Source organism: Gallinula chloropus, assembly GCF_964237585.1.
Source record: "Gallinula chloropus genome assembly, chromosome: 3".
In the NCBI taxonomy this organism is placed as follows: domain Eukaryota; kingdom Metazoa; phylum Chordata; class Aves; order Gruiformes; family Rallidae; genus Gallinula; species Gallinula chloropus.
Window position 1 is genome coordinate 71,819,513 of NC_140087.1, and position 27,565 is coordinate 71,847,077.

The following is a 27,565-nucleotide window of genomic DNA, read 5'->3' on the forward strand; positions in this document are numbered from 1 at the left end:
CTTTTGAAGAGGCAGGAGCTTTCATGGTATTGTGAATTTCTCTCATCTGTCTAAGCATCAGAAGGAGGAAGTTTACAAAGCACAGTATCCAGTAGTACTAGTCTGCTGAAGCATTACAAAGAAGCAAACAAATAATGTGCCTGCATATCTATATTCCCCACATTACATTCCTTCTGTTTGTTGGCATGTGCTGAGTTTTGTTGCCTTTCCTAGGTGAAGGGGAGGTTCCTCCCACTTTTTTAGCAGAGGTCGGAACTGCTTGGGCCCTTGTCTCCCTGCCAGCTGAGCTGATCACACTGAGTGTGGGGGATGATCTCCCTTCATACTAGTTGGGGTGGGAATACCAGGGGATGGTGACACCACAGGATGGGGACACAGGACTCTGTGCCTATTGCTAACATGCTGTGTTATTTCTGAACCCCTAGACAAACCGCTGACCAACATGAAGATCCTGGTTGTGGGAAAGCTGTCAAAGAACAAGGAGGAGGTGAAGAGCATTGTGGAGGACCTGGGAGGGAAGATGACGACGACAGCTAACAAGGCCACACTGTGCATCAGTACACAGAGTGAGCAGCCATGCCTTGGTTACTGGTAACAGCTGGATGGGCTACAGAGGACATGCGCCCTCGGAGCTGTTTGGGGATCAGTGTTTGGATTAGGAGGAGTATTTTTGCGTGTCCATGTGGCATTAGTGTGCTTGGAAGAGACAGGTGTGTGCTGGCTGAGTTGCACTTACCCAGCGTATTAACCCCGCAGGTTGTGCCAGGGGGCTCTGCTGGGTTTGCAGCACCTGCAGCTTGAGTCTGTGTGCGACCGTGGTGGGGGTGGGCAGCCCACCCTTGTTGGGATGTCAGGGGCTGCGCCCATGCCTGCCTCAGAGAAGCTGTGGAGCTGACTCTGCGTGCCTGAGGGCAGCTGTTTTCTCTGCTGGCAACTGAGGGTCTGCTATTGCTCTTTGTTGGGGTTAAGGTGCAAACTGGCTACTAAGGTAGCTCTGCTCCTGCCTGCCAGGGGGGCCAAGAGGAACTGTACAGCCCCAGCTTGGCGCTGGGAGGGAGAGAGTTGGACCAGTTGGTTAAAGTAGAAGTGTTCCTGCTCTAGCCCAAGCTGCAGCTTTTAGCTGGTGGAGATTTTGCCTTCCAAAGAACACAGTAAATCCAAAATTAGGTGAAATTGTGCTTCCACTGTGTTACAGAGCTCTGAGTCATGGACAGAGGGAAGGGCTAAATCTGAAACATCACTGATGCTTTTTTTTCTTTCCCCTCCTGTTTCCCACTCTGCCTCTGCAGAGGATGTGGAGAAAATGAGCAAGAAGATGGAAGAAGTGAAGGAGGCTAAAGTCCGTGTGGTCTCAGAGGAGTTTCTTCAGGATGTGAAATCCTCCAGCAAGGACTTCCAGGAGCTTGTGTCTCTCCACGCGCTTTCACCGTGGGGTGCGGAGGTGAAAATGGAGCACGAGGAAATGGCTGTGGATGGGAAGTGTAGCAAGCCACCAAGTATGAAGAGTGCTCTGAAGGTCAAAGAAGAACAAGGTGAAGAACAAACCAGTTGTTTCTCCACGGGCCTGTTCAGTGCTGTGCATGCACAAAACAAACCTGGGTATAGTCTATCCTTGCCCTTTCCTTGAGTTCTCTGCCCTTTTTCTCATCATAAAATTAGACAATGAGACCTGGGGGCAACACTGGCTTTAAGTAAGCACGAAGCTGGCCCTTGTTTCCCCTAGTTCAGTCTTGCTTCAGATATCTTCTGTCTTGTATGTGCCTAGGCTCCCTGACATGAGTCCAGTCTCTTCCTTGTGTCAGCTTCTCTGCCAGTATAGGTCAGTCTTTCAGCTCCAAGGAGATGCTGGAGCACCAAGATGTGACAGACACTACCATCACCCCCAAGGGGTATTAGCAATTGGAAGAATACTGGGCCCAAAGCAGTGGTCTGTGTTCTGCTTGGGGTTTTTAATGGAGGAAGAATACCCAACGCCAGTGGTATTCCTCACCAGTGCTGTAGAGAGCTGCAGTATTAATGCTGGGCAGTAAATGAAACCATTGGATCTGCTCACCTGTCTTTGCAACCCATTCTTCCCTGTATCTTCAAGCTTAGGTTTCTGCCGTACGGTATGTTATTGCCAGGCTCCCACAGCATTTCCAGGGGACCAGAACACACACCACCCCCACCAATGCCCTGTGAAGTGTTCAAGTCACATTTGTGGTTCTGCTTAAGTGGGATTTACCTGCTCTGCAGGTGAAATAATTCTATGGCCTCCCTTTGTGGCCAGAAGGAAGGAGACAGAATCCAGGGAGATCTTTTTTTCTTATTTTTTGCTTAATTGGTGAGGCAGGAGCTGTGAATTGGCTGTTGAAGCCAGGTTGAAAAAAAAAGCCATTGAAACCACTGTGCTCATACACTGTAGTCTTGACTTGAAGTCTTAGGGTGATAATTATGCAGATTGAGAATTTGAATGTTGTTAAGTCAGGCTGTGTTGTCTGCTTAAGAAGAAAATTAAATCTTTTTCACTGCAGGACCTAGCAAGTCTGAAAAGAAAATGAAGCTAACGGTTAAGGGTGGAGCTGCAGTAGATCCTGATTCTGGTGAGTGATAACCATGGCTGCTCCTGGCGGTCTTCAGGATACGTGATGGCTTGCAGAATGTTTTTTGTGAAAGGATAAGGGCTCTGCAAAAGGAACATGAATTTTAGACCTTTTTTTTCTTGCTATCAATGGAAAGGGTATTGGTTAATATCCAAAACTGGCTATTCCAGGATTTTTCTAGTGCAGTTTTCAGAAGAACCACTTAAACTAAGGCATGGTCAACTTCAGGAGCATCTGTCAGTGTGGTCAATAAAGGCCCAGCCAGCAGAGGCCACGGGTCTGGCATGAGCACATGCCCCTGGACCCGTTGAGGTACAGTTGATGCTACTCCCTAAACCTGTGGTGCAAGGATGATGTTGTTCTGAGCATTCATACTGCATCCAAGGAAACCCTTTGTTTTTTTCGTCCATTTGCTAACATAACTGCAGAGCTGCAGTGCTCTCAGTAATTCTTCTGCCAGTCACACCGTGTAAAATAGTAAATTTTCACGGTCCTTTATCAAAAGTTACGTTTTTTTCCTCTAGTTAGAGACTCAGAAGTGAGTATCAATCCTAAAGGTGGATGCTCACAATTTACTGAAAAGAGAACATGGTTGGTATGGTGTGGAATGAACAGCTGGTCACTGTTCTTGCAGTATGTTTGTTAAGACTCGTACTGCTTTGTGGAACATTTGAGTGAGTGCAAATACAGGAAGCAGACCTGGAACAGTAACCTCCTTTGTGTCTGAACTTGTTTCTTCCCTGAAGGCTTGGAGGATTCTGCTCATGTCTTTGAAAAAGGTGGAAAGATTTTCAGTGCAACCCTGGGCCTAGTAGATATTGTGAAAGGAACAAATTCCTATTATAAACTGCAACTGCTAGAGGATGACAGAGAGAACAGGTGAGTTGAGTTCTCTCTAGAAATATTTTTGTTTGGTTTTTTCCATTAAATATTGGATTTTAGGCATCTACAAAAGCTAAGTATGAGTAAAATGTCTTTGTCATGAGAGACTGGGAAACAAAAAACCCCACCACACTAATAAGTTTCCCAAACCCACAAAAAAAAATACAAACTAGCCCAATAGCCAACCACCCACAGAGAGAAGTCTCTGTTCTGTATGAAGACATTGCTTTGTGCTGCTGACAAAAAGTTGGGAGGTGAGTAAATTTGTGGAATGGCAGCTGGTGGTGTTTGCCTCTGCATCCTGGGATAAGCAAGGCATGTGCAGTTCCATGTCTTTAGGACTGGGTTGCCTAACAGGAGGGCTGCAGTGCTCTGGGACTGATGGCTGAAAATAGAGAAGCAGAATTTGGCGGAGCTTCCTCCGTTCTAACATCAAGACCCCACGCTTACAGTCAGCAGTGTTGGGACTCTTTCCCATATTCACTGGTTCATACTTGTCTTCCAATTGCAGAGCTGTAACCCTGGGAAACAAAACTAGACCCTGGCTATTCTGCCACAACGTGGTCCTGAATTGTATGCCCTGAAGCTTGGCAAAGTGCGCTGAAATGGTCAGGGTAGGATCCTGTCTTTAGCTTATAGGCACATGGCAGAGCTGTCCAGTGGTTCTATTACTGAGTGGATAAAGGGACTGAGAATTTTCTTTAAAATGAGACTGCCTCCTCCAAGCACATAAGGGATGCACAGAAATCTGGGGGGGGAGGGGGAGGGGGGGGGCGGGTAGTAGCTGTCAGCAAGGACCCTGGTTCAGCTCTGGTTTTACTGCACTTTACCAGGTTCATAATAAGCTTTTGCTGCTGGGTCATGTCACGTAATTGGGGTTTGGTTCTGGGTCTGTGATTTGGTACACGGAGGGATCTTGGTGCCTGTGGTTTGTTCCTGGTATACTGTGATTGACTGATTGCATACGGAACCTCACCCAAGGTGGTGTCAGGAATACAAACAAAAAACTTCAGTTACTTCTGGTTTCTCTAAAAATCTGAGCTCTAGGACTTGAGGCTCAAAGATGCATTGAGTCTATTGGTCAAATATATGGCCCCAGTGGCATGAACACCTGTATTTGCAAAACATTAAGACAGAAGAGATGTTAGCCTCTCTTTTTCTGCTGTGCACACATTTATCCTCAGGGCTGTAGGTCTGGCATGTTAACACTGGGCATTTCATCACACCAGTTCTTAGACTTGATGATCTCTGTGGTGGCTCTTGCATTGCTCTCCCGCAGTCACCGATAGAGAATGTCTTCGGTAAAGTTAATGGCACACAAGTGGCTGATGGCCTGCAGTATGATTCTTGCAGAGACGGTTTCATACGGACTGAGATCTAGAGCCAGAGTGTCTTATGTCCATTCTTTTCTCACATTTTACCTCTCCAGATACTGGGTGTTTAGATCTTGGGGTCGCGTGGGCACTGTAATCGGGAGTAACAAGCTGGAGCGGATGCCATCAAAAGAAGATGCTGTTGAACACTTCCTGAATTTGTATGAGGAGAAAACTGGCAACTCCTGGCATTCAAAGAACTTCACTAAATATCCCAAAAAATTCTACCCACTGGAAATAGATTATGGACAGGTAACTCCCAGATGTTCTTGTACCAGGTAGAGTGTTGCTCAGCTGCTTTCCTCTGTGGTTATGTCCAGCACTTGCCTTTTACAGCAGCTTAAACCTGACGAATGAGGTGCTGGAGCAACTGTTGCATCTTCTCTGCGCAGCAGAGAGCGAGCTGTAGGTGTCGTGAGTTAAAATAGTTGCTTTGGGAAACCTAAGTAGCTTTTTCATTGTCAAGTCTGAAGTCCTGTTAGTGCTTGTTTCTGTCTGCTCTGTAATTTAAAGGATGTTAATTTGAACTTAATTCAGCAGTTGTTTCACATGCTTCCTGTCTTAAAAACACCATTTAATTTAAAATAGATACTTCTCATCCATCTTCTGCATCTAAAATCCTCCCAAATGGTGAAGCAGCTCCTATGCAGTCTTCTACTTAGTGCGTGTGTTGCGCAGGCTGAGGAAGAGAAATAATTCATTGCCAGGAAGATTGTGTCTGTGTGTGTGTCTGTGTTTGTGTGTGTGTGTCTATGTCTGTGTTTGTTGTGTATTTATTTCAAGGCCCACCCATAACTTCAACTATTCAATCTTGAGATAGACTAACACTGTTACTAGCTACAAAAACACCAGAGAACACAAGCCTTTGCATTTCTCTGTGGCCAGATTACCAGCATTGCCTTTCAGTGAGAGGTGCCCGATGCTTAGCTTTATTTCTGGGAATGTGAGTGTTGCAGCTGCAGAGTGTCTGTTACGCTGTAACACACAGCGATGCTCGGAAGCACCTGACAGATGCTGTATTGGTGCAACACTCTACCTGTGAAAGGATCTAGGTGCTACTGTGGCTAATTGATGATCCCGGTACTCATCTGTAACAGGTTTTGTTACACTTATTGAAACTATTTATTGTATCTATTTTGTCATAAAAGCAACAAAGTAAAGTTACTTTTTTCATGTCAAGGTGTCCATGCAGCTGGATGCTTGCAGAAGTAGTAATGCTGTTGCTCGAGGTGAAGCAGAAATGCACACAGAGTTCACGTTCCCTTAAATCTACTTCTATTTTACAGTCCCACCTCTGGAAATAATGTCTGCCAAATTACTGAATAGGTGGATTTTTAAACCCTCTTTGTTCCAAAATGTCAGAGCAAATGTCCCACGCTCCCTGTAAACTTGAGGCTAGTTATAGTATGCATACACTAAATTGGTGTGGAGTTGTTACCATGGCAGCCAGCCTGTTTCTTTTTATCCTCCCTTTGTGAGTTTGCTAATTCTGATGCTATTTTTACCTCCCAGGATGAAGAAGCTGTCAGGAAACTGACAGTAGGTGCCGGGACCAAGTCAAAACTTGCAAAGCCAATCCAGGAACTCATTAAGATGATCTTTGATGTGGAAAGCATGAAGAAAGCGATGGTGGAATTTGAGGTGACCACACACATTTCTGTTTCTTGCTTCCAATCTTCCTTTCTGTCTTTATGTCATACTTACACAACCAGAAGCAAGTTCTTCACAGTCCGGTGTGTATCATATTTTCCAACCTTAAAATAAGAGCATGAGTCTGAGCAGAATTTGTCAGGCACAAAAAGTACTAACTTAGTTATGATGCAGTTTTTAAACCATGGGTATGTTCTTTGTTCTTTAGTGGCAAATGTCTCTATCACCATCTTCAGCTTAACGAGCCAATGAGCAACTCATCTGCAGCTCCTGGAACCTGTAATCATTGGGGATTTTTTTCATTTTCCAGTCAGATGCATCGTGACCACAGTTTGCTGAATGCTCTTGAAATATTAATGCAGATGGCCAAGTTTGCTGGTGATGCAGGAGGCACTTTTTTGAGTGGTGAACCACATTTTTGGGGAGGAGCACCACCACTAATGTAGGTAGCAAATGAGCACGATGCTTAGAATTGAGAAATGGTGCCAGTTGGTACATGAATTGATGAAGTGCCTTGACAGAATCCAGGTCTTCTTCTGAACAGGTCCAAACTCAAAAATCTTTTTGGCTGTATTTCTCATTTGTTCTATTGCTACCCTATTTTAATCCTTCTTCTTTACTCCATGCTTCATGATCCGTGCACCTGACAAGCTGTCAGAGAGTGGTCTGGTAGTGTCATCTGTTTCCTTGCACAGTAACAGTTTCACTGACATTAAGGGATCCTACAGCTTGTTTTATAATGTAGCCATCCGGACTGGGTTAATTCCAAGTAGCAAAGCGCAATTTTCTTTAGCCAGTTTAGTTCTCCTCTAAGACTTCATCTTTAAGCAGCTCTATCAGTATTTTGTGTCTCTGCTTTTTAGAACAGGCTTTGTGCTGTTGCGTGCAGCCTTTCTGAAAGGTTTCAGATGGCTTGACCAACATTTTGTAGTACCTTGGGTTGTGCTGTCCTGAATCTTCGGTTCTTTACATCAAAGTCTTCTAAAATGTTATTAATTTTTTTTTTTTTAGCTGGAACTGTCTAAAGACTGAACTGGTCATTATCTGATGTCTTCTGGTTTTGTAGAACTTCGTTGAAACTATGTTAATTCACACCAGCTGCAGATGTATAGGACACCTGGGAGTCCAGATTGGCCAGTCTTCCAATAAGACTTATCTTCTGTGCTGTTGCTGCCAAACAGCTGTTTTCCATTACAGGGAATAATGTTGTTCCTAGTTAGAGATTTTGGCACATCCTCTGAAAACAGCTGCTCGGTTCCTTTTAATCATCCTTAGTCTTTCCATTACACAACAATAGATTTATCTGATGCATTTCTCTTCCTCCTTCCAATTTAGCTTTCAGGAGTTTTACAGGGGTTTATTACAACTACCTATACCGTTGCCTCACACAGAAAGGCCTAGTTAAAGAGCTGAGTCTGCTTCAGTGCCTAGGTGACTTCTCTCACTTAGGTGGAAGGCAAACATCTCCCTTGCCTCTCGCCACAACCTTGGTGCACACACTTTGTGATGTGGAGCTCATTCTTCTCCTCATCCTCTGTGCATCTGGCAGTAATCAGAGGGCTGGTTTAGATCCAGCCCCTTGGCTGCTGTGTTCTTGTGATGCGTCTGATGATAAAGCTTTGGATGCAATTTAGCTTTATCTTGAAAGTTAGTTCTGCAGGGCTCCTTTCATCTCCCCTGAGGCATAGAAGGTGCACACTCCAGCCCTTTGAATGTCTAGGGTCTCTGCAGAGGTACTCCTAAATCCCATTACTGGAGAGAGGTGTTAGTTTACAGGCATCATTGTTTACATGTTAGTACTTATATGGGTTAATCTGTAGGTTTATGTAACTGATAGTATAGGTGTCTGAAGCTGCTGCACACATCAAAATGAAATGGCCTGTTTTACATGTCCTTTGTGCCTTTTCATCTGGTAATAAGATATGGACGGTACTCAACAAGAACATATTGGCCCAAAAAGTTTGGGAGCTCCTGGAAATTGATTTTTATTAGGTAATCAGTCTTGGCTTTGTGCCTTTTGTGTCCCCAAGACACGATCAGATTTGAAGCCTGTCTTCTCTCCCGTGGTCCATCTTGGTTTTTCTTAGTATCCGTGCATATGCTTAGCTGCAGGTAAAGGTGAAAGTTCTCCTAAGCTCAGTACAGGGTAGAAATCTACATGCAGAATCACTTTGGGGCTTTCACAACACCCTGTGTAGCTTGGAAGAGTTCAGCTTGCAGAGAAGACTTGCATACAGCTGGTTTCCTAGCTCCATAGTGAAAAAATGATACAGAACATACCCAGGTGGTACATAATACACATGGCTCCATAGGATCTTGAGTACATCAGCTGACTCTTAAACCCATCAAGGTAAGCAAAAGCTAGTTTGACTTCCAGGGTGTATGGGGTCAGGATTCCAAAGTGTATATTGATGATCTTTGTAAAAGACTCCATTGGACATGACTTTTGTCAAACGCTTTTGCATTCAGATAGTCCTGAACTGTGCAAGGATTTAATGCAGATCTGAAACTCTACACAGACTCACAGATACACAAACAAAAGCAACTTAGAGGTTAAATGAGCGGATAAGTGCAGGCAACCAAGGTAACACTGTTGACTTAGTTGCTTTTTTGTTGTTAGTTTTTCATTAATGGAGATGAAGCCTCTGATCTTTGCGTGTGACCCTGCGTAATTGCAGGGTAAATAGGAAGAGGTGGCTAGGTTGTATCTAGAGACACAGGTGACCATACGGACAGTTTTGTGTCTTTGCCAGCCTGAAACATTTTGTTACTGAAGTGAATAAGGAATGCATCTGACACCAGATGCTTCATACCCTGTTTTTGTGTTGCCCTAGAGTGCACACTTGGTTTTCTATTGCAGTATCCTTTCGTTTATAGAACATCGTGTCAGTAGCATGCACTCTCCTTCTGACATAATTGCTCTGAAGATTAATTACAGAGATTAATACCACCTCTGTAACGCTTCCATTCTTTGTGTCGTCGATCCTACCAGAATGGAGAGACTTGTTCCCTAGAAACCAGGGAGGGAATGCTGCAGTGGTTTCAGTGTAATGAAATCCCGTTTTAATCCTTTAAATCTTCATCAGATTGACCTGCAGAAGATGCCACTGGGAAAACTGAGCAAGCGGCAGATCCAGAGTGCATACTCCATCCTTAATGAGGTTCAGCAGGTGAGCATGAAAGAGATGTTAGACCAAGAAGGGAATTCAGCAGTTGTACTGGGCTTGGAGTGGGGTGAATGCTGAGCTGTATGTGTTAAAAACTGTGTTCTCTCTTGCTGGAAAAGAGGATGTGCCTTCCATGGTTAATTCTACCAAGAGAACTTGTTAGTACTCTTCACTGTTGTACCAGTTTGGGCAGTAGTTGCATCTTTCATGCTTCTATAGCAGAAACTTCAGGCCAAGCCAGACATAAATGGCAGTTGAGCAAACGAAGCTGGTGTCTTGATCTTGTAGGAAGCTGGTGTTTCCACCCCAGAGGAGCCTGTTTGAGGGTGAGAATAAAGGTTGACGGAGAAAGGGGTCTGTCTTGATGACATTACTGTTTTAACACATCACGATCTGGACCATTTCGAAAATTGCTGTGCAGTATCGCCCTAACAGCTTGCAAAAGTGTACCAGCATATCCCAATTTTTGTCATGGGCTCCTTGGCAAAGCGTAGATGTGGGAAGTTTTAATTTAGTTAGAGTGGACCAGAACCTTTCCCAAGGACGCGTGTCCCATCCATGTCCTGGTGGCTTTATTTTGCCTTTCAGCAACATAAGCCCCACGAGATTTTACCCACACCAGAAATTTTGTGTATTTCTGTGCAAGTGCTGGGACTGACTTCAGCAAAACAGTTGAATAGAATTGCCCTTTCAGTCCTGCGGGAATTTGAGCATTGACACTATTTGTATTGCTGCTCCTGTGTGTTAGTCCTTGAGTATCCTGTGTGTGCGTATTGCTATGGAGGCTTACTCAGTAATGGTCTTTGGTATGTGGTGTCTTGTCCAGGCAGTTTCTGACAGTGGTTCAGAATCCCAGATCTTGGACCTCTCCAACCGCTTCTATACTCTGATTCCTCATGACTTTGGGATGAAGAAACCACCTCTCCTAAACAACTTGGAATACATTCAGGTACTGACAGGAAACAGTATGTGGTTTGCAGGCAACAGGTATCGGGCATCTAACACAGAGAATTCAGACTTACTTGAGCCTTGTACTTTCATGAGATTAAGCTTGGGTTTCTTCAGGATATCTTTTTTGTTTGCTTGTATGCATACGTGTATATATATACAAGTAAAATATATGTACACACACAGTATCAGAAGGTATATATGTCTAATTATGTATACGTGTGTTTATAAATGTATTTTAATATATTTAGGGTGGTGTGGTTTGTTGTTTGGTGTTCTCTTTTAAAGGCAGTGGTGTTGTGGTGTTAGATGTCAACGTGTCAGTATTTAATTTAGGGTACTCTAGAGTCATTTTGAACATGTCAAAAGCATAAGTAAATTAACCTCTTTACATTCTTCAGGCTAAAGTGCAGATGTTGGACAACTTGCTTGATATTGAGGTGGCTTACAGCCTGCTCAGAGGTGGAAATGATGATGGAGATAAAGACCCAATTGACATCAACTATGAAAAACTTCGAACTGACATTAAGGTAAAATAACTGAGTGACTGTGAATATGAGCTGATGTCCTGTTAGTTTTTGGAGTATAGCTAATCACCTAAACTGTAAGCAGGAAATTGTATTTAAACAAAAGACAAAGCTTTTGATGTTGATGGTGTTTGGTTTGGGTTTGGTTATTTGTTTACTGTCAGGGTGGCCAAACACTGGTAAAGGCTGCCCAGGGAGGCTGTGGAGGCTCCATTCTTGGAGATGGTGGAAGCCTGACTGGACTCAGCTCTTAGCAACCTTCTTCCAGCTGATCCTGCTTTGAGCAGGGGAGTTGGAAATCATCTCAATTTCCAGCAGTGCCTCCCTGTTTTAAGATCTTCATGGTTTGCTGCCTGTAGACCTACACCTTTTCAGGCTGGAGATAAATTTCCCCCTAAATGATAAAGGAGGCTTAAAAGGGGGAGTTGCAAGCATATGGTGGATGTCACGTTAGCTTACAGAGTGGCAAGCTTCTTCTAAAGAAACTTCTCATTTGCTTCTTTGCAGGTTGTTGATAAAGATTCAGAAGAAGCCAAGATTATTAAACAATATGTGAAAAATACTCATGCTGCTACTCACAACGCATATGATCTCAAAGTCGTGGATGTAAGCTGGGCAAGGCAGGGGTTGATGTTTGTGAAGATGAACTCTCTGGAGTTGACTTAGTTGTTCAATTTCCTTTTATTTTGGAGTAGCTTATGTAGCTTCCTTCATTGAAGAGATGGTTTGATAGACTGCTGTTCAATAGAAGAGCAAAAGTTGAGGCAGAGATGAGCTTAAACTTACTCAGGTGTCTTTAGTGTGTTTTCATTTTAATTGGCTTCAAAAAGGAGGTGGAGGAGTAGTCATCATCTGAAATTGAGCCTTAGTTCATTAAATGACTTTTCTAAAGACTATGGCTTTGTGAAACTGCAAAGGGAAGGTGGAGAAGTAATGCAATAGCAAGTACTAAGTGATCAATGCTGTCTCTTTTTTTGCAATTTGTTATGTCATGGTAGCAAATACTAAAAACCCATCCAGATCAGTTTTCCCAGCAGATCAGTCTATATTCCAGACTGCATGATTGTTACTTTTTTCATCTGATGAGTTGCACGAAGGTAATGGATTGTTTACTTAGTTCTTTTTCTCCTGTCCCCTTTTGAACTGAAGATCTTCAGGATTGAGCGTGAAGGGGAGAGTCAGCGCTACAAGCCGTTTAAGCAGCTGCACAATCGCCAGCTGCTGTGGCACGGTTCCCGCACCACCAACTTCGCTGGTATCCTGTCGCAGGGTCTCCGAATAGCTCCCCCTGAAGCTCCTGTGGTACGTTAAACAGAGAGCACTGCTCTGCCTGTGCCCAGAGATGGCCACAGTTGGAGAAAACCTAAAATAGGAGAATTTCTGTGTGGGGAGGGCTCTGTGTTATCTCTCAGCACACAGGCAGCTCAGCGTGTGTGTCCAGAGCTCGTTGCTGACTTGTGTTCACAAGGCTTGAGCTGCAGCTTTGCTCCCCTCAGAGCCCAGCCAGGTGGATTCAATTCAATGCTGCCTTTGTGTTACTGTACAATCTTTCTTCTTTTTTTTCTTTCTTTTTTTTTTTTTCTTCTGCTTGCAGACTGGCTACATGTTTGGGAAGGGCATCTATTTTGCAGACATGGTATCCAAGAGTGCCAACTACTGTCACACATCTCAAACTGATCCTATAGGCTTAATACTACTGGGAGAAGTTGCCCTTGGAAATATGTACGTAACTTACAAAGAGTATTTGCCAAATGTACTTAATATATTGTGGTAAAAGGTGATGCTAAAATTGCAAGCCTTTTCTTCAGTGTGAAGAAAGAGCACTTGGTATTTTGTTAGAAACAAGATTTCTTTTTTTCTTAAAATGAGAGCTATTTGGTGGGGCAAAAACTCAGGGTGGCAGGTCTAGAATCTTATACTAAATGCTAATATCATTAAAATTAGCAACTGAGACAAAGAAGGAGGAAGGCAACTGACTTCCAGAAGAGTAAAATCTAAATTAACTTTATATTAACTGGCTGTAAAGTGATGCCTGGGAAAAAAAAAAACAAAACAAACAACCAAAAAATCCCAACTTTCACCATGATAGTTTAAGATGAATGTAAAATGCTTTTGTGTCATCTTTGTGCTGTCCAGGTATGAGCTAAAGAATGCTTCTCACATAACAAAGTTGCCCAAGGGAAAACACAGTGTGAAAGGTAAGCATTAACAGTTGTTACTTGACAGCAGACTTGCTTTGTGGCTGGCTGCTTAGCCAAGAGAACTAGAGCTGTTTCACAGTTGTACTTCCTGTAGTGTTTGCGAAATGTTGCCCTGCAGTTGCATCTGCATGTGTGTGTGTGGTATTTTGAAAGGGGAGTTAGTACACCTGGAATGTTAAGACTGAAGTTAATTGCATTGTCTCAAGTTCAGGAGGAAACTTTTCATTTGATATTTACACAGGAGAAAACATAAGGCGTGTTCTCCAACATCTTGCTTGCTTTCATCATAGCAATGCTGAGTATTTTAGAAGAAAGATGAGAGGCTTGATAGATCAGGAGAATAATTAGGGAGAAGGGAATATCTAAGAGTAAAAGTTCAGACGGAGCAGCTGTTCTCATTACACTTCTGCCTGCAAGAAGTATCGGTGTATTGTGCTGAAAAAGAAGGTGAGAGAAAAGAATTCTCTAATTCAGGCAAAAGAAATCGTAGCCGTGACTACCTTCTGTACCAAGATGGGAAAGCAGGGAACAGGAACATTCAGTAATGAGTGGCTTTTCTTAAACTATTTGTCTTGAGAGGCTTAAAAATGTCAGTTGCCAAAAATAAAATCAAATGTGATTTAGCATCTTTTTCGATGCACACTACTTCCACTCTTACGGCTGTCAAATCAGATTTGTGTTGAAAAATTTAAGGAGAATGAGGATTGGTTTGTTACACTCCTGTGAAAATGCTGCATTTTCATTGACGTGTATTTTCAGTGACTGCCCTAGGAGAGGAGAGCTTTAAGTCTCGTCCATTTTAGCTTTGATCATCAGACAACAGCCGGAGGTCTAAAATCCTCACTTGTAATGTAGCAGAGTACAGCATCTCTGTATAGTACCTGAATGAAACAAATAGACTATGTCCTCTGTGCTCTTCTGTAAATGCTTTAGCACTTGGTCAGCATATGAAAATGTCGGTGAAGTCATGCTTGGCTGGCTGAGAGATTTTCTTCACATGCAAAGTCTGTGTTTGCCTTCTAGGTTTGTAACTCAGGTTTCTTCCCTTTCTAGGCTTGGGCAAAACTGCACCTGATCCCACAGCCACTACCACCCTTGGTGGTGTAGAGGTCCCCTTAGGCAATGGGATCTCAACAGGAATCAATGATACCTGTCTTCTGTATAATGAGTATCCTTTGCTGTTATGGTGGGGGCACGCTGTGTTTGGATGTAACCGAGTTCAGCAGGACCTTGCTAATGTCCATCAGGAGTTCCAGCACACTGTGTTTTGTTCCTTTTAGATCTGCTCTGAAGTACTCACAACTTAAGAATCTCTCCTTCAAATGAGATGATTTTACAGTTGTCACACTTAAGTTGTCATTCTACAAAAAAGGGAGACGATACACATAGCAGATACCTGTTGTCCCAACAGGATGCGATACCTGAAGGCATTGGTGGGGCCAGGCATCACTGACGAGTAATCTCTTGACCAGAGGCATGCCAGAACAAGGGATGGGGAGTGCAGCCTGTAGTTTCATATCACTTTGGTGTCTTCCTTGTGGTGCTGTGGCTGGCCAGCTTGGCCTGGGGGGAGATGGGGGCAGTTCTGTGACTTAATGGAGTTTCACATCACACAGCTTCTATGGTGTTGCCTGGAGCCTTTGCAACTCTTGAGGTGAAGTTCAGATGTAGCCATTAAGCCTCTTTCTAGGCAGAAGTGCCTCCAAATGAATGTGTGCACAGAATTCACAAGAGGTCATAAGAGTAAGTGATGTCTAAGGTCCAAACCAATCTCTTTGCTGCCAGTGAAGCAAGTAACCCGTTCATACCACCACTGGGTTGTGTAGAAACTGTCTTCTCTCTTGGTAAGCCGTTTACCTCTTAAAGGTAGTCTTGGCAACAGAATTCATGGCAATACTGGTTTTATCTTTAGTTTTGTTAAATATAGCGTCTGTCTTGTCAGATGGTAAAATAGAATGCAGTTAATAATAGTTGATTGAGGTAACATGATGTGAATTCGTTTTGGTTTATACTGTGTTTAATGGGGATGCTTCTCATCTAAAATGTGAGGTAAGTCTGGGGCCTGAAGCATTGAGAAACAAAGAGACGAGCTGGGACCATCTTCTGCAAAAATATAATAGTGTGGTCATAGAATGTGCAAGCACTGTCAACTGTTGTCAAGCTCATCTGTGGTTCCAGCTTGTCCTTTTCTAGTAGAAAATTAAGAGGTCATTAATGACTTTATGCTGGAAGGCAGCAATAGAGCTACAGTCATAGGTACACAGTTACACGTCTGTAACGGCAGTTGCCATGTAGGCTCCGTTGCTCCACCACTTTGATAGCAAGACATGTTGTGTGGTACAGCTCTGGCTGACTAAAAATAATGTTCAAGAGCTACAGCGCTGTGTACAAGTCAGTTCACCTGCCTGTCACATAGGATTCCTGCTGCACCACCGTTAATTCTCCTTGTGATTGTTAGTTGCTTGTTTCTGACTATTGTATAAAACATTTTCAGGTTCAAAGAAAAGTCAAATTGAATTATTTGTGGCTTGAGCTGTTAGAACTGCTTATGCACACAGGCACCTGCGTGTAACGTAAGCTCAGAGATGAAGTTTGACTCTTGAGGTTTTTCTGCATTATTAATACCAACAACTGTAAGTAATTCCTTAACATTCTTCCCAGATATATTGTGTATGATGTTGCTCAGGTAAATCTGAAGTATCTGCTGAAACTGAAATTCAACTATAAGACATCGCTCTGGTGAAGAGTATTTAGAAGCCCTGGTAGAGTTATACTGTAGCTACACTATAGCGTTGACTTCTGACATGCTTACACATTGACTTCTCTTACCAAGATACCAAGCGCTAAACTGCAGAAGAGGTTACTAAATCCTATTTAGTACACACTTAGTGAAAGTTTTATATAAATGTGTGGCAACACATGGACCTGAATTCTGATAAGAACGAATACCTGGTTTTGTTTTATACCACTTCTAATTTGGGGGCCTTCAAGTGTTTCTTTTAATTGACCAAACTGACCAAAAAAAAACCCAAACCCAAACCTAAAATCAAGTTTGTGGTTTTTAGGCAGAGTTGGGCAGTAGCCAGCTAAGGAACCTGGGGATTTCTGCGGTATTTGCTCCGTTAAGGTTCCCTCTTGTTTGAGACCCACTTTCGCTTGAATAAATGAGAAATGTGCATTTATTTTGAGGTAAAAAAAATAAAAGCTAATTTCATACTAACAGCTTTATGTTTCAAAACTTCCAAATTGTTTTGGTTCTGAGTCATGATTTACATGTATTCAGTAGAATGTGCTTAAACATGGTATCTCTCTCTGAAGATCAAATGCCAAATATTGGAATCTGTAGTCACGTTTCAGGAAGTCATGGTGAAACGAACATTGGGACTTTCCACTGAGACTTCGTCTATCAACAGTTGGTATGGTAAACATGGAACATTAACTTGTGGCTGTTTGGATTTAGTATTAGCCCCAATAAACCTCCTTTAAATATCTATCTTCAACGTGATGTAAGTTGGTTGTTGTAGACTCAGGTCCTGACAAATCTGTGAGTTCGGGTTCAAGCTTCACTCGTTTTGACCTGGAGCGCCGCTCTGGGTGGAGTCTTGAATTCCCTGTCTTGAAACATCAATTTAAAGTAATAGTGTCCATGTATCTCCTCCACTATGACAATTCCCTTTCCCTAGAAGGGATGGTTCAAGCTAATTCTGATGGTTGCAGCTTCAGTCTTTGGTAACTTGCACGGAAACGGTGGGGTCTTTTTCCTAAAGCATTGGCACGTCCCTGTGCCTTTTGAAAAGATTTGGAATCCAAAGTGTTTGATTAGGGTGCAGCTGTTTCCAGGCATCCAGGAGGGGGGGTGTGGAATGGTAGATAGAAAACAAAGCTGGGATTGGGGAGGGAAGGAAGCATGGAAGGATTGGGTGAGTTGGATTGCTTGAGTCTTAAGTTGAACACAAGAGGACTTGTGGATTTTGAGAAGGGAAACCAGTGGCCCTTGTTTTCTGGTTCTTCAGTAACTCAACCAGTAGCTAATTGTTGTTTTGCTTCCAAGAGAAATGTTCCATCAGTCACTTTTCCAGAGATCAGCACGGTTATACTTCAAAGAACATGAGAACTGCTTCAGTTTTGTTGAGAGGTGATTTCACCCTGCCAAAAAACCCCACGAACACACACCTCACCCAAACACATAGCTCCAGTTTGGCATCAGGAATTAAAAATAGATGCTTTTGATGTTCCCTGTGTCACCAGTACCAGAGGTGGCTCAAAGTTCCCTTTGCTCCAGCCCAATCAGTGCTGGGGGTGCTTTATGGAGGGGTAGGGGGGTGTGTGTTACTTCCTTCTGCTGCAATTCTGAGTATATCCCAAGCTGTCTCTACAACCACTTAGTAAATCATACAGTGGGACAGGACTTTCTGAAGAGGCAGCAAGGGCTCTCTGGGACAAGAGCTTTGGTGTGACACCTAATGTGAATTGAGGCGCTGCTTCTGCTGCCAGCTTGTCTGAGCAAAAGTGGACCTGCAGACCTCCTTCTCCTGTGACCCAGCATCCCAGCAGCCTGTCTCCAGGGCCAGGCTGTGAAGACCAGCACGGTGACAACCACTGAAGGCATTACTTCTGAGGTATGTGCACGCAGTGGAGCTGGGAGAAGAGGTAGTCCCATTTCTGTCAAAACGGCTTGAAAGGAACGAGCTGTCAAGACATCAGGTCCCATGACACCCTCTGCTTTTTTCAGAGCAGGGAGGTGGAGGAATGACTTCTGATCTAAATGTTAAACTGAAAAGCAGCACTATGTAAATATTTAACCATTCTATCTTTATTTAGCGTGGCTGAAGGCTGTTGTACAGCGCTCACAAATACTGAGATAGCGATGCAATTTCTATGAATTGGGTAGGCTGAAGGAAGTCAGCCTAGGCTTTAAGGATTGCCGGAGTAAATTGTTTGTGACTTGCCTGAATTCAGGCAGGAAAGAAGTAGCTGAGGAAAAAAACCACTGTTCAGGTCACCCAACCTGGTACTCAAGTCATAAACCAATCTTCCAATCAGTTGGTACAGCCTTTATTGAAACACACATACACCCTTCTGGCTTTACTTGGAGGAAGGCGGGGGGTGGTGATTGGAGAGATATATGAAAGAAGAATTCTGAGCACATACAGCTCTCCATACCATAAAGGGTTGTACTCATGCTCTTGAATGAGTGTTTGTAAACTACTGAGGTCTGCTTCAGCTTGCTTTGTGGAAGGCTGTCCAGATCTCCATGAGTTCTGGGGACTCATTTTCTGCTGAAGTGGTTTTGTGGCCATTTTATGTATGTGGTAAGGCCTCTGACTTAGTCCATTGTACTTTCATTCTTTCTGTTATGCCCATGAAAAAAATCAGTTTCCACTGTTCGTGCATCTGACCAAGAGCTTGTCGGTCCCTTTACATTCAAATATGTGCCAGGCTGCTTCTCCAGAAATGATTTGTTTTGGCAATGCAGTGGCATCTACAAAGAGAAATGCAGGTATAGATCCCAGCCACGATGACTTGGTGGTTTCCATTTGTTCCAGCATGCAGGCCAGCGTGCAGCATGAGGTGCCTTCACAAAAAGTGATATATGCAAGTACAGTCAGGGCAAGGAAGAGGAATGGCTTCCCAACAACTTCCCAACACTTCTTGCCCTGCCCCCTCATTATAGATTTGAGTTTCATAAGGTGACTAATGCAGCAGGACTTAGAGTCCACAAGAACAAGCTTCAGTGAGTGGCTGAAGAACGTGCTCTTCTGCCAGCTCTCTGTGCTTCTCTCTCTACTACCAGTAGCATCTGCCTGGGGAAGGTGAGAAAATTACACCCTTGCCGTGTCTCATCCTTGGGCTGTAGCTTGACCTGCCCTGCTCTGACAGAACTCCGAATGCCTTCATTAGTAGGTGGTGTAAGTCGTGTCTTAATATCCGCAGTAATTAAGAAGTGGAAGTGCTTTCTGCAGCATTTTGGCACGCACCATCAAGAGCAGTTGTCTGACCTGACCCCCTGGGAAGCCAAACAGCTGAAAGACACCCCTCCATGTACAGGAGGCCGGTGACTCAGCAGTACCCAACAGCAGCAGCCACCAAGCCATGTCTGTCAGCTGGTGTCATTGCCACCTCACCCAAGTGCAAATGGCAAGTTTGCCAGAGGGGTAAAAAAGGAGACGCTGAGAACGGCGTATTTGCCTGTGTGCTGGCTCAGCTCTGTCACACAGGTGTGTTCGTGTCAAACGGCCTGCAGGGGCGGAAGAAGACCCAGAATACAGATTCTGCAGCATTCAGAAAAGGCCAAGGTGTAAAAGGCCTCTTGGACCAGGAATCCTCATCCCACAGCCTTGTTGCCCTTTCAGCATTGTGAACAGTAATAGCTTCTGCCGAAGATTTTTCCAAAGACAGCTGCTGGAATGGAATGAAGTGAAGGAATAACCAGCACTGTGCTGCTGAGAGCTGAAGTCTACCTTCTGGCCTGTAATTTTTAAGATGATTGGGCAGAAGTGTTTAGGGCAGGAGGAAATTCCTCCTCCCTTTTCCATCTGTTTTCTAGTTTGATCACAAGGTACAATGAAGCCCTGAAAGGCACTGGGGTTTTTTTTTGGTTTCTTTTTTCCATTTTCCCTTCTAGCAATTCAGACTCGGAGGACTGTTGCAAAATGTGATTTATGTTGTAGAAAACTTTTCTTCCCTTCCCTGAAAAGCCCTTGTCTCAGTGAAAGATTGGGGTTGGTGATGGGCAACTGCTGCTTTTCAGCACAGAGAGACCTGACGTGATGACAAGGTTTACAAAGCACCACAGTACACATCTCCCTGGCCATCAGTGTCTTCTGTCAGCTGTGGAAGTCTCAGTGCCACTGCTCTTAGCTGAGCATTAACACACAGCTCATGGAAGGGAAGAGTAGCTGAAATACATACAGAATAAGTATTAGTGGTGTTAACACATCACTGTTTACCTGAGCCTGGAAGGTCTGGTCCACCTCGGGCCTTTTGGGTGCTGGTGGTGTTTTATTGAGGCAGAAGATGGCACAGGGTTTGATGTTGTGTAACCTTTGAAACAGCAGTGATTACTGTCGTATCGGGTTCGGTTGTTGCTTCGTGCTGTGCCTGTGCTGCTCTGCATCCCTCTACAGCAGCTGCTTTTTCAGTGCTGTGTCGTGGGGGGAGCTCTCGCTGAAGTGTCTCAGGCCCTTTGGGGGCTGAGGGGAAGGCAGGCTGCTCTAACAGCCTTGCTAAATGACCTGAAAAACGGGGTGGAAATGCACGCTAGGCTTTGTCTCTAAAAAAACCTGCTACCATGTATATAGAAAGCCCCTGGGGGATTTTATTCAATTTGTTTCTTTACTCAATTTGTTTCTTCTCTTAGAAGCTCGCTTTTTCTCTTCTTAGCATCATAGAATAGTTTCAGTCAGAAAAGACCTTCATGAGCAAGTCCAGCCATCTCTCCAGCCCCACTAGCTCTAACACTAGCCAATTTCACCAAGCACAGCATCTACTCTTTTAAATGTAACTCCAGGCCCTTTCTCTTTGTCCTGTCACTAGCTACCAGGAAGATGAGACCAACCCCCACTTCACTACAACCACCTTTTAGGTAGCTGTAGAGAGTGATGAGGTCTCCCCTCAGCCTCCTTTTCTCCAGACTAAACAATCCCAGCTCCCTCAGCTGCTCCTAAACCCATGCCGACTGGGCCTGATCACCTGGTTGTCCTGCATATACTAGATGATGGCATTTACAATGATTGCTCCATAATCTTCCCTGGCACCAAGGTCAGACTGACAGGTCTGTAGTTCCCCGGGTTCTCCTTCTGCCTCTTCTTGTGGATGGGCATCATGTTCATGAGCCTCTAGTTGACTGGGACCTCCCCAGTTAGCCAGGATTGCTGATAAAACGATGAAAAGTAGCTTGATGAGCACTTCCGCCAGCTCCCTCGGCACCCTTGGGTGGATCCCATCTGTCCCCACAGACTTGTGTATATCTAGGTTGTGTAGCAGATCCCTAACCACAACTCCTCATGGATTATATGAGCTTCATTGTGCTTCCCATCCCTGTCCCCGCTCAGGGGACTGTGTACCCAGAGTATACTGGGTTTGTTACTAAGACTGAGGTGAAGGAGGCAACCTCAGCCTTTTCCTCATCCCTGGTCGCTATGTTTCCCCTTGTATCCAATAAAGGATTTAGATTGTACTTGATCCTTTTGCTACTAATGTGTCTATACAAACATTTTTTGTTATCTTTAACAGCACTAGCCAGATTGAGGTTCTAGCTGTGCTTTGGCCCTTCTAGGTTTTTCCCTGCACAGCCCCACGGCAAACTTGTATTCCTCCTGAGTTGCCTGACCCTTCTTCCAAAGACCATAAACTTTTTTTTTTTTGAGCTCCAGCTCTTAAGCACGAGGGCAGCGTTTTGTTTTAATTGTTTAATAATGTGACCTATATCCTGCCTCTTTCAACCTGCTGGAGTTCTCAGTCATCTGAGCTCACTAACAAATTAAGAACCCAATTTCAAAACTGTATTCTGTGTCCAAAAGCACACATCTCTCTATTCTGCTCCATATTTCTGGTGGGACACTGACTTAGCCCTTACTAAAAAGTAACTTTGGTTGGCGTAAGTAGCAGCAGCTGCTGTTGTCAAAGGCCAAAACACGTCAGGTCTGGTCTGTAAGTGTTTAAGGTGCTTGTGCTTTATGGTAACGTCTCCATGCTCGGCCTATCTTCTGCTTGATGCGGAAGCTTTAACATTCACTGTAGTGCAGAGCCGTGAGGGAGCTGCACGAGGAAACCATCCACGCAGCCTGCCGAAAGCTTTCCGCCACGGTGCCTGGGGACTGCATCAGCAGAACAAGGCAAGGAGCTTGTCAGGCAACAACCACCCACGGTCGTGCCAACAGCACGCTCGTTGGCACGTTCTCCAGTGCTGAACAAGTGAGACCTTGACCTTCAGGCCTCGGCCTCTGAGGTGTTTAATTCAGCTCTTCGGGAGGGCCGTGGACAATGAGCGCCAGGGCCAGGGTGGGTTATGCTGGGGTTTTGTTACCGCTTTCTCCTCCCTTAGTCCTACCCCTGCCATCACCTTCTCTGAGCACAGTGGTGAAAAGCGCTGATGAGGAAGGGTGTCACCCTCGAGAAGAGCACCCCGCCGCCTCACGAAGGCGGCTGCAACACGGGCGGTGCGCTCGAAGCCCCTGAGCCAGCGCGGCTACCCGGGGTGGCCCTGTCAGCGACGGGCCGCCGCCCGCGGGCTGCCCGCCACCCATTCCCCCTCACCCCGCTGGCCCTGCTGAAGGGGAAGCGCGCCGTTTCCCTCACAGGCGCCGCCGCTCCCCCCCCCCCCCCCTTCCCCCCCGCACCGAGGCGAAGCCGCTCTCTCTCCTCCGCGGGCGTCCCGCCGCCCTCGCCCCTTACCCGGCGGCTCGCCCCGGGGCGGCCGGCGTCCCTCGCGCCTCCCCCGCCCCCCCGCCCGCGCACGCGCCGGCCGCGCGCCGGGGCCCCACGAGCGCCGTCCGTCCCCGCGCGGCAGCGCCGCCTCGCGCAAGGCCCCGTCTCCTCCCCCAGAATGCACTGCGCCAGGCAGCCTTTGAAAAAGCGGCGCGGCTCGTTCAAGATGGCGGAGTTCGATCAGCTGCCTGACGAGAGTGAGTAGCGACCCGTACCCCCGCCGCCGCTGCCCGCCTGCTGCCGTCGCCGCCTCCCCCCCGCTTCCCTCCCCTGGCGGGACACCCGCGCTGCTCCCCGCCGCCGGGCCGCCCCTCCTCGGTCTCGTCGTGGGCGCTGTGCGGGGCCGGAGCCCGAGCCTCCTCCCTGGCAACCGGGCCGGCCCGCTTCCCCCCCCACGCCCGCCGCCGTCGCCCCGTCGCAGCCGCCCCTCCCGGGGGAGGCCCCGGCCTAGCCGGTGGTGCGGGGAGGGCGGCAGGCGAGGAGCTTCCTGCCGCGGGCGCGACCCCCGCTGCCCTCGGGGGTGCCGGGGCTGGGCCCCCCTCCCCGCCCGGGCGCGGCGGCGGGGCTGGCCGGGCGTCACCTGCTGGGTGGGGTGCGAGGCGGGGGCGCGGGAACCTGGACCTGGTCGGGGAGGGATGAGTAGGGCGTGAGTGTGCAGGGCACGCCTGACGGGCTTCCCTGTCTGCGGGGGTGAGGGCAGTGCGGGGGGAAGGAGAACCCTGTCCCGGGGAAGGGGTGAGTTCCCTAGTGCTCCTGTCCGTTGTGTCGTCTTAGCGGAGAGGGAGGGGTTTTGTATTCATAGCATGTGCTGTGTACAGTGTTGGCACCTCTGAAGGGCTTGGGAGGGCTGGGGCATGCATATTGCATCTAGGGGGCACTGATAAATATAGAGGAAAAGCTCAAAAGACCCTGCATTGTGTGTCAGTAGGTAAAAGCTAGTCATATATAGGAGTAGAGTATGAAAACATATCCTCACAAACATGCAGACCTATATGTCTGCTTAGGTTTTGTGTGAGTTTGGTTTTCAGTGCACATAAGGATTAGGTAAAAGCTTAGGCATTGGTAAGAAAGGTGCACGTGTTGCTCTATATATTAATGCATAAGGTGCTTGTGTGTTATAGAAGATGGCATTCCATGTAAAATGCATCTACATGCTGCCTCAATATGTTGTCTTACAAAAAATGCAATAGGATGTGGGAATACCGAGTTTTACAAGTGAATAATTGAAGGTACCACTATACCAGAAAGAGAAGATGTGATGGGTAATAAGGGCACGTAAAGATAAAATTGGTTGTGTTCTTATCTATTTTCCATGCTTTGTGCTCTTCTGCAGCGTTGGAAGTAAACAATGGGACAGCTTATGTGTGCTGTGGATTCTAGATTAATTGTGACCATGTACAAGAAGGCCCTTGAGCTGCTTGCTGAAAGAAAAAAGCGAGGGTTCTTTGATACTCAACAGAGCTCTAAGCTGAGTTGGACTGAACATTAAAAAATAAGCTAAAACCAAACCAATAAAATCCCCCCCCACCCAAGACAAAGCCAAAAAAACCCTCACTACCACAAAAAAAATAAAACCCTAATGATTCAACCCTTTATGCTGGCTTTTACCCTGTTACCCTTTTGCTTCTAGTGATGCTCTAAGCATGAGTAGTGATCCTCAATCTGAGAAACCACAGGGTGCAAAATAGTGTGAAATCAACGACTGGTATCTATCCTATGCTCTCACTGTCAATGCTGTATTTTATGTTCTGGCACCTACCCCTGAAGACAGCACCTAAGTAAAGGAGATCCAGAGGCTGACAGAGGAAAGGATGGGGTTTTTGTCATGCAATTTGGAAGGCTGAGGTGGTTTGTCTCACAGAGATGATGTTGCAGGTGGGAATAATGAATAAGAGAGAAAGAATTGAGCAAGCATGGAGCATTGCTTAGATAAAACACGTGCACAACTGTGTGCAGGCAGAAGTAGTGCATTAGGCTACTTCCAGATGCTGTTTACATACAAATACTTACAGAAATGTGTACTCCAGATGAGTACTTCCAAGTTTTTACAAGGTGCATGACATTACTGTTAGTGACTTCTGTGTGCAGGACAGCATTGCCAGCTCTAAAAATTGTGCATCTCTATAGTGTTCACTTGCACGCTCGCTCCTGGGGCGCTTGTGTAGCGTCTTTGCAGACTTACGCGTGATATTCATCACTTACACACAGGAGGCTTTGCGTACAAGTTACCCGCTGTGGTGGGTGCGTCTAACAGTGCTCTGCGCATCTGCGCTCAGTTGCGCGCACGGAGCGCAGCCCCGTGTGCGGGTCGTGAAAGCTCAACCAGTGTGTGCTGCAAGTCAGAGGGGCATCGTTACTGCCTGGCAGGTGGCTGCTGCTGATACCAAGCGGTGGCCATCGTGAGCGCGATGGGTTCTGAGAGCTCACTGCGGTTTAGAGACCAGGAACAGGTAACGTGTATATTCACAAGAAATCTGTATATTCACAGGAGCTCTTTGGAGAGAAACGCCTCTTGTTGGAACTGGCTTGTGGAATAGGGTAACGTCTCATAGAGAAAAGCCCCTCTGTGTTTTATGGGCTGTGTTCTTCTGAGGGGAAAAATAACCTGACTCTTTATCCATGAAGATTTTGTTGTATTGATCCACGTGTGGAATCTGTCATTCAATTGATCAAAATGCAGAGGATATTTAAGTTTACTGTGGAAGGGTTTCTCTTCAGTGGCTTCACCCTTCAGCCTTGTAGATTATATTGACAGTAGTCATCAAGTTGAGTTGAGTTTTGATAATGGGTTTCAGTTTAATGGTTTAAAGTCCTTACAAAAATTACTCTAACGAAATTATTCAGCTATTTAGGAAAATATATAGACTAATAACCATTTCATTGTAGGAGTTATTTTGACTGTTGCTTTCAAAAAATGCTTTTAGAACATCCAAGAAATTTTAGACTTCTTTCAGAGGCTGTCACTATCTGTTGTTGTTCCATATACAGCTCTAGCAGAACTGGGCTTACATAAAGCATTGTAAAGCTTTAGATGAAACTGTAAATATGTGCCAAGCTAAAACTAGGGCATTTGGTAGTTTCAGTAAACTTACATGCAACAGGGTAGACGTATTTTCGGTGGCACTGGTTTGTGTATCACCATGCAAGTTCATGAGCATAACTATTTCTGTAGCAGAAGATTCTCAGAGAGAGGTGACTCTGAGTTGAAATCTGCATTCTGGCTATTCTGTGTGGGCCTCTGTTAGTATTCCAACAGCAGTCAAGAGGAAAAACAGTTAATGTTCCTACATCACCAGAGTCTTTGTTTTAACTGAACAGCATTATGAAGGATCATCATAAATTAAGGATAGAACTGACATTCTCAGTTTAATACAGCTCAGTCATGTATGCTGTACTAAATTAGAACCTGATTAATACAAGTCATGGACCAACTGAGACAACTCTAATTAATAATTAGCAGTGTTTTATTGCTTATTGGATTTATTTTTCACTAGAATGGACAGTTTAAGTTACTGTTCTTCCTTTTGCCGTGTCCATCTTCCAGAGAAGGCACTGTTTCAAGAAGGTGACGTAAATTATGAAAAATATTTTTTTGCCTCTGCCACCTTTATATCCTTGCCTATGATTGCACCAGGGAGACCTGACAGATTTGTTGCTTCACCTGTAACAGGTACCAGAGCGTGCAACTTGCCTTCACTCAGGATTGCGCTCTGTTGCAGACCCTTGCCAGCACTGTCATTGGTAAGGTTCTGCTCTGGAGGTGAAGCATGTGGGGTGTGTATTTGTGGAGATAATAGGCTTCTGCTGTCCTGACCTTGCCCCCAAGGTTTGTATTTATGCAAGTTTGGTGCAAGTAGGGGATGTTTGGGTTTGGTTTTTTTTAATCAGATAAAGAGGGGACTTTGTGTTTTGGTGAACTGCTAGAAATGTGAAAGTTTTGCTTGTGCTTCCATTCCTATTCTTTCTAATTTTGGTGAACTGATTGTTTTTAAAATACACTGTAATTATTGTACACATAGTTCTTTCATTGCCAGTCCTATACTTAAAATGAAGATACAAACTCAGTCCTGACTGCTTTAACATTGACTTCATATGGCTTTCAGTCTGCAACTTAATTTATGAGGGATGATAACAGTAAGCATTGCAAAATTGGTTTTGGGATCTTCCATAGGGGTATAAAAGTATGTTCCTAAAGGAGAGTAGTTCAGAGATGTGCTTACTTCAGGGAAGTTGGACTAGAAGACCTTTAAAGATCCCTTCCAACCTAACGCATTCTATGACTAACAGACTTTCAGATTTATATATAGTCCCTGTGAATTTTCTCTAGCATACTGTACTTATAACTTTTTTAACGTGAAAATTTAGTTATGGTCTACTACTTTATAGTAAACACAGCATACTCCATGACAAGAAAACTGAATTTTTGCAGTGTGGAAATAACTGTGCAGTTTCACTTTCAAATTGGAAATCTGATTAAGTGGAATTTGTCCCAGAGTAGTGTGATAGCACCTACTTGCCCTCTGGCAAGTTCTGTAGCACAACTGGGCAGTGAATGTTCCTTAACCCAGCAGGGAGATAAATACAATGCATGTAGTTGTCTCTCGTAATATGTGCTTACTTTATCTGCTAAAGTTGCTATTGTTCCATTCTTCTCTAAAGCTGACATTCTGTCTTTCTGAAATGGATAAGGCTTCATGAACAACCTAAAAAATTAAGAAGGTGGCAATGCCAAAGTTTTGAGGCCTTTTCTTACTGGTGCTTCCAGGTAGAGGGATATGATACAGTACCTTGGGATTGAGCAAAGTC

The 27,565-nt window shown here is 45.0% G+C and overlaps 2 protein-coding genes across 5 annotated transcripts in view; both read left to right on the forward strand.

Moving 5' to 3' along the window:
- Nucleotides 1-16,813, forward strand: part of PARP1 (poly(ADP-ribose) polymerase 1) — a 34,447-nt gene extending 17,634 nt beyond the window's left edge. The window contains exons 9-23 of the mRNA XM_084262258.1: nt 426-566; nt 1,290-1,532; nt 2,514-2,582; nt 3,329-3,461; nt 4,894-5,089; nt 6,350-6,478; nt 9,574-9,657; nt 10,481-10,603; nt 11,004-11,132; nt 11,637-11,735; nt 12,279-12,431; nt 12,724-12,851; nt 13,266-13,327; nt 14,384-14,498; nt 15,992-16,813. Coding sequence (XP_084118384.1) covers nt 426-566; nt 1,290-1,532; nt 2,514-2,582; nt 3,329-3,461; nt 4,894-5,089; nt 6,350-6,478; nt 9,574-9,657; nt 10,481-10,603; nt 11,004-11,132; nt 11,637-11,735; nt 12,279-12,431; nt 12,724-12,851; nt 13,266-13,327; nt 14,384-14,498; nt 15,992-16,073 — 1,886 coding nt within the window. The 3' untranslated portion in view covers nt 16,074-16,813. The remainder of the gene's footprint in view (nt 1-425; nt 567-1,289; nt 1,533-2,513; nt 2,583-3,328; nt 3,462-4,893; nt 5,090-6,349; nt 6,479-9,573; nt 9,658-10,480; nt 10,604-11,003; nt 11,133-11,636; nt 11,736-12,278; nt 12,432-12,723; nt 12,852-13,265; nt 13,328-14,383; nt 14,499-15,991) is intronic.
- Nucleotides 16,814-22,877: 6,064 nt separating this feature from the next.
- The window catches only part of LIN9 (lin-9 DREAM MuvB core complex component), a gene marked incomplete at both ends in the record, with an annotated part of 42,501 nt that continues 37,813 nt past the window's right edge, over nt 22,878-27,565 (forward strand). For all 4 annotated transcript variants that reach the window (XM_084262412.1, XM_084262413.1, XM_084262414.1 and 1 more), the window contains one exon: nt 22,878-22,956. In XM_084262412.1, the coding sequence (XP_084118538.1) occupies nt 22,878-22,956 (79 nt within the window). The remainder of the gene's footprint in view (nt 22,957-27,565) is intronic.